This window comes from Callorhinus ursinus, unplaced genomic scaffold, assembly GCF_003265705.2.
Source record: "Callorhinus ursinus isolate GAN/ISIS: 27379988/994484 unplaced genomic scaffold, GSC_fseal_2.0 scaffold71, whole genome shotgun sequence".
Classification (NCBI taxonomy): Eukaryota; Metazoa; Chordata; class Mammalia; order Carnivora; family Otariidae; genus Callorhinus; species Callorhinus ursinus.
Window position 1 is genome coordinate 644,007 of NW_027397133.1, and position 6,408 is coordinate 650,414.

The 6,408-nt window shown below is 54.3% G+C and overlaps 1 protein-coding gene across 1 annotated transcript; it reads left to right on the plus strand.

The window, feature by feature from the left end:
* Positions 1-1,937: 1,937 nt before the first annotated feature.
* LOC112807233 (kallikrein-14) lies at positions 1,938-6,408 on the plus strand. The gene is made up of 5 exons (XM_025849985.2): positions 1,938-2,017; positions 2,840-3,011; positions 5,124-5,377; positions 5,515-5,651; positions 6,256-6,408. Exons 1-5 carry the CDS (start codon positions 1,978-1,980, stop codon positions 6,406-6,408), a joined length of 756 nt encoding a protein of 251 aa, XP_025705770.1. The 5' UTR covers positions 1,938-1,977.

The following is a 6,408-nucleotide window of genomic DNA, read 5'->3' on the forward strand; positions in this document are numbered from 1 at the left end:
CTAGTTCCGCGTCTCTGTGCATCTGTTTGCCTATGTGTGTGTATGCACAGGTGTTTCTTTTTTTTTTTTTTTTAAGATTTTTATTTATTTATTTGACAGAGAGAGAGAGAGAGAGAGCACAAGCAGGGGGAGTGGCAGGCAAAGGGAGAGGGAGAAGCAGGCTCCCCGAGGTCCTGGGATCACGATCTGAGCCCTGAGCCAAAGGCCGACTCTTAACCAACTGAGCCACCTAGATGCTCCTGCACAGGTGTTTCCATGTAATGTTACCTCTTCTGTAGATCTGTGTCACCACAAGGGGCCCCCAGACGCAGAGCAGCCCCTTCCCAGTCCCCCTGTGGCCCCGGGTGGGGGTTGGGGGGGACGGGGAGGTCTTTCCTTCTGTTCAGCATCCCACCCTTCTGGTTTGCCAGGGCCAGAGCTGAGGCCTTCAGCCCCTCAGAGCCGGGTCACAGGAAACAGAAGTGCACACAGGGAGGTGGGCATGTGGATTCAAATGCGCAGAATGAGTCCCCAGGGACAGAGACAGGGCTAAGCAGCAGCCCAGGCAGAGAGGGAGGAAAGTGGTTTGGGAGCCAGATTGGGTGGAGGGTGGGGGGCGGTGCTGGGGTGTTGGGAGAGGGAGAGCGGCCGAGGCTGCCTCCTGAGTCACTGTTCCCTGCTCAGGCCCAGGGACAAATTGCAGTCATTAGGGAATTTAAGAGGCTGGGGAGGTGCTGAGGGCCCGGGCCCTGGCCCAAGTTAGGAGGGGTCCCTCGAACCCAGGGCCCCTTCTCGGCCGCCTGGAGCCCCTCCCCACCTCACCGCTGTCTCTCTCCCTCTCTCTGGGTCTCCGTCTCTGTCTCTGTCCCCCACTCTGCCCCCGCCCTTCTGCAAAGCCCCAGCTGGGGCACCCCAGTTCTGCACTGACCCTCCTCCTCCCTGCTGGGGCCCTTGCTCCCCCAAATCCCAGGACTGTGAGAGCCACAAAGTGAGAAAGCCTAGGGGGCAAGACTGTCCCAGGTGCCTCCTGCCGCTCCTGTCTCCTGCCAGTTCCCAGCCCCTCCCCCTGCCGCCCTCTTCCCGGCGGCTGGCGCCTTCCACGTCTGCCTCCGGCCTCCCGGTCTCCTCTGTGTCCCCATCACCTGTGTACACGTCGCTCCCTCTGTCTCCCCCTCCTCTGTCTCGTCCGGCATCTTCCTCCCGGTCCTCGCCAGTGTATCAGCATTTCGCCGGGGCCATCCCTGCTCCCCCACCCCCAGCCTATTCCCTCGGTTCCGCCCCGCCCCCTTGGCTTCCCCACCCTGCCCTCTCCATGAATCTCTGTCTCTGGGCCTCCCCTGTTCCCTTGTCTTTCCCCCCATCTGCCTCCTCTGTCCGCATGTCCACATTCATCTTCCTTCCCTTCCCCATCTTTCTCTAGTCTCTCTCCCTCTGACTCTTGTGTCTCCAGCCTGTTTTTCTCTGACCCTGTCTCTAGCTCTCCACCTACATATGTGACTTCTTTTTCACTTCCCAGCCTTCTCTGTGTCTCTGCTCCCCAACCCCACCCCACCCCTCCCAGCACCTTCTCCTGAGCCCCCCACTTTGTCCACCCTGCCCTGGGGTCCCCCCTCCCTGGGTTCCTCCCAGATTAAACACCTTCACTGGGCGGGTTCTCATTAATGTGGTGGCTGCTTCTCTGGCCAGAGAGGGGAGGGAGGAGATAGGACCAGGGAGCCCTGGAATGAGAACTGGACTATAAAAAAAAAAAATGTCAGGAGAAGGGCGGGGGGCAGGGCCAGTTGCCCAGACCAAGGATAAAAGGCCTCCATGGAGTGACAGGGAGGCAAGACACCACCCCCACCTCCTCTACACACAGAGGCACATCCATGTTTCTAAGGGTCTTGGTCTCTGTTTAAAGCCCTCTCTGTCTCTGTCCCTCAAACTCTGGGTCTCTTGCAGCCTGCTTCTCTCTCACTTTCTCTCTGCATTTGCCAGAACCCAACCCCAGCCCCCAGAATGTTCCTCCTGCTAACAACACTCCAGATCGTGGCTCTAGGTAAGACAGCAGTGGGGTCCGGGGTATGGACAGTCCCCTGGAGATGCTGAGAAGAGACAGGGAGGGTTCCCAGGGACCCAGTGTGCTCAAGGGTGACCTGGTGAGAAGGCATGGGTGTGGTTTTGGGGGTCGTGGCTGAGGAGCCCTTAGGAGGGGGCCTGGGTTCTGAGTTGTGGAGATATCAGGAGATATCAGGGTACAGGAGTTGAAGGGGATGGGGAGAAATAAGTGAGGAATTGTGGAGAAGTGTCCAGGCCTGTCTGGGTTTTATTTAAAAGGAGGGTTGCAGAACTAATGGAAAGACAGCACGTTGTTGGCGGTGAAGGGGGGTGGCTGCGATGTAGGGAGGTAGGCTCATGGGGAGGGGCGTGGATTGGCAGATGGAGTGGGTGTGGGGCGAGACGGTGGGTCCTGGGGGGCCATAGGAGTGGGAAGGTTGGAAAAAGAACAGGGAGCTCCTTGAATGTGTTGGAGAAGGGTTAATGGGGGGAATTGTGGTATGTTGTGAGAAGTGATGTTGATGAGAAGTGGGAGAGTAAAGTCAAGGGTAGTAGATATGTCAGTGCCCTGGATGAGGTGGCCGTGGGATCAAGTAATATACTATGGAGGTGATGGGGGGACTGTCAGAAAACTCCCTGATCGTGTTGGGGTAATAATGGGGGCAACACTGGGCATATCTCATACTGCGTGGGGCAGATAGAGGTGGGTGGTTAGGGGGTAGGTAAAGAAAGGTGATTCGTGGGTCCCAGACATCCTAGAGAGTTGAAGGGTGGAGAACATCTGTTCATCTGCTTTCCCCACCCCACCCCTGCCTGTTCCTAGCCATGGCACAGAGCCAAGAGGATGAGAACAAGATAATTGGTGGTTATACATGCATCCAGAACTCCCAGCCATGGCAGGCGGCCCTACTGGCAGGTCCCTTTCGGCGTTTCCTCTGTGGAGGGGCCCTGCTCTCAGGCCAGTGGGCCATCACTGCTGCTCACTGTGCACGCCCGTGAGTACCCCCCTCCCCTATTCTTGTGCCAAGTGGATTCCAGAGTCTAGAGCCCCAGAGCTCAGCTAAGAACCTGGAGCATTGTGTTGAACCTGATGTGGTAGCTGGGTCCTGGTTTGGGGTCTAGATAATAGCCTAGAATTACCAGCACAGCTCAGAATATGGAATCCAGCCATAAATCTTGAGCTCAGTTTAGATTTTTTTTTTTTAAGATTTATTTATTGGGGTGCCTGGGTGGCTCAGTCATTAGGCATCTGCCTTCTGCTCGGGTCATGATCCCAGGGTCCTGGGATCAAGCCCCACATCGGGCTCCCTGCTCGGCCAGGAGCCTGCTTCTCCCTCTCCCGCTCCCCCTGCTTGTGTTCCCTCTCTAGCTGTCTCTCTCCCTGTGTCAAATAAATGAATAAAATCTTTAAAAAAAAAGATTTTATTTATTTATTTATCTAGAGAGAGATTGAGCATGAGTAGGGGGAGGGGCAGAGGGAAAGACAGAATCTCCAGCAGACTCCAAGCTGAGGAGCAGAGCCCAATGTGGGGCTGGACTCCACGATCCCACAACCCCAGCCAAAATCAAGAATCTGATGCTCAACTGAATGAGCCACCCAGGTGCCCCTCAGTTTAGATTCTGAAAGCAGATTGGCAGTTTAGAACCCATATGCCAGCTTAGAGTCCCACACAAAACCTAGAACCTAACATAATCTGGAGATCTATCTAGAGGCCAAGCTCTACATAGAGACTAAGATTAGGAGCCCATTCCAGATTGGTGGTTCAGTTTAGGGTACAGTCTATATTCAGAAACTCAGGACCCCTCTCAAAACTTAGAATTCAAAGTCTAGTCCAGACCTGTAGTCCAACCATAAATCCAGAACCCTGCTTACATCTAGAACATATAGTTCAGAGTGTAGGATAGACAGAACCAGAACCTATTCTAGATGCAATGTTCAATTCAGAGTCTGGTCTACAGCTCCTTTTTTAGCAGCCTGGAACCCAACCTTCAACCCAGTGTCTAAATCCCAGAATGCAGACCATAATCTGAAGTCCCATACAGAACTCAGAACCCCTCCAAGAGTCTAGACCTAAACCTAGAACCCAGATCCCAGACAAGAGCCCACCCAGAGCCTATAAATCAGATCTAATGCCATAAACTAAAGTTTGATGTAGAACCTAGAGCCCAGAACTCAGCCCAGAGTCTAGAATGCAAAGCTCAGAATGCAAGCCAACATCTAGAAACTTGGATCCAAGCCATAACCTGGAGCTCCATCTAGAACCCAGAGCTCAATCTGAGGTCAAGGGCTCAGACCAGAGTCTAGAAGCAAGAGCCCAGACCATAACTGTAATTCAATATGAAACTGAGCCTAGCCAAGAATTAAGAACTCAGACTGATGTTTAGGACCCTAAGCTCAAACACGGAGCTCAAACCATTGTCTAAAACCCAGGTCATAAATCAGAACTTAAGCAAGAACCCAGAATTCAACCTAGAAACTGAAGCTCGTATCCATGTCCAGAATCTATTGCTCAATATAGAATTGAGACTACCCTAAGACTAAAAGCTCAAACCAACATCTAGAACCCAGACTCAAACCATAACACAGAGCTCAAAATAGAACCCGCAGCCTATCCTAACACCAGAATCTCACACTCATATCTAGAAAGTATGCCGTGATCCAGGCTCAAACTAGAGAGCCCAGATCCTAGCTTAGACTCAAACGTTCAAAATATCTAGAACCCAGGGGCCAGGCTGGAACCAGGATGTAGCCTCCCTGGAGCCTACTCCAGGATATCAATCCTTATTTAGAGCCTACAGCCATAGCCCAGAGTCTCACTTGGAACTCAGAGCCTAGAACCCAGCACTGAGCCAAGAGCTCCCAACTATCACCTTACACCCAAGCCAGAAACCAGAGCATAGCTCAAGAGAGGAAAGGGTGGATGGTGGGATTGGCCCAAGAGAGAATGCCCAGGCCCTGGGAAAGAGCACAGGAGTCCATTGAATGCTCCATAAGCAGTTCAGACTTGTGGAAAATTCATCACCAGGTAAGGGAATGGGGCCAGAGGGTGGAGAGGGGTCTCCAGGTCAGATCCTGAGCAGTGCTACTTTTGGGGGTTATGGGCCAGGATCCTTCACGTAGCCCTGGGCAAGCACAACCTGAGGAATTGGGAGGCCACCCAGCAGGTGCTGCGTGTGGTTCGCCAGGTGCCACACCCCCAGTACAACTCCCGGACCCACAATAACGACCTGATGCTGCTGCAGCTGGAGCGGCCTGTTCGGCTGGGGAGGGCGGTGAGGCCCATCACCATAGCCGGTTCCTGTGCCAGCCCAGGGACTCCTTGTCATGTGTCAGGCTGGGGCACCACATCTAGCCCCATTGGTGAGTACTCCTGCATCCTGGGAAGGAAGGGTTGGAGGGCCTGGACTCCTGGGTCTGAGGGAGGAGGAGGTGGGCCCCCAGACTCCTGGTCCTGCTGGAATGTAGACCCCCACTTGTAACCCTTCTGTGCCCTCCAGCCAGGTACCCCGACTCCCTGCAATGTGTGAACATCAACATCTCCTCGGATCAGGAGTGTCGGCAGGCTTATTCCCAAGCTATCACTGCTGGCATGGTCTGTGCAGGTGTCCCCCAAGGTGGGAAGGACTCCTGTCAGGTGAGGCCCAGGGGCAGAGCCGGAGGAGGGGGATTGTTTGGGGCTGGAACTTGGGTATCAAAGGATCTCAGGAGCATGAAAATCAGCGGAGGCCTCCCCAGAGACTGAGAGAGATTGTAATGGCTGGGCTGCCTCCTTGCTGTCCACCCTTGGATAACAGATCTAATCCCTCTGTGCCTAAGTTTTCTCATCTGTCAGATGGGGGTAGCACCTCTTAGGGCAGGTGGTGGAATGAGATGGTAGTCCATGGAAAGAGTGCAGAGCGTGGCTCTCGTCGCTCCCATTACATATGGGCACTGGGAAATCTGTGCTAAGGGACTCTAGAGACCTTTCCTGAGAGGTGACCCGAGAGACGGGGAGATGAAGAGGCATACACAGTTTTCTAGAGCGGCGCAGTGAGCCCCAAGAGGCAGAGACAGCAGGAAACTGTGAAGAGGGAAGGCAGTGACCCCAACTCTTCGGACTGATATCTCCAGAGCCCTGTGGGGCGGGAGGGGGGGGGTCTCAGCCCACCTCCTTCTTCATCTTTGCCTCTTGGGTTTTCCACACCAGTGGCTCTGACCATCTGTCCATGGGTGTTTCCATCTCTGCCTCTTCCCTTCAGGGTGACTCAGGGGGACCCCTGGTGTGCAAAGGACAGCTCCAAGGTCTTGTGTCCTGGGGGATGGAACGTTGTGCCCTGCCTGGCTATCCCGGAGTCTACACCAACCTGTGCAAGTACCAAACCTGGATCCAGAACACCATACGGAGCAAATGA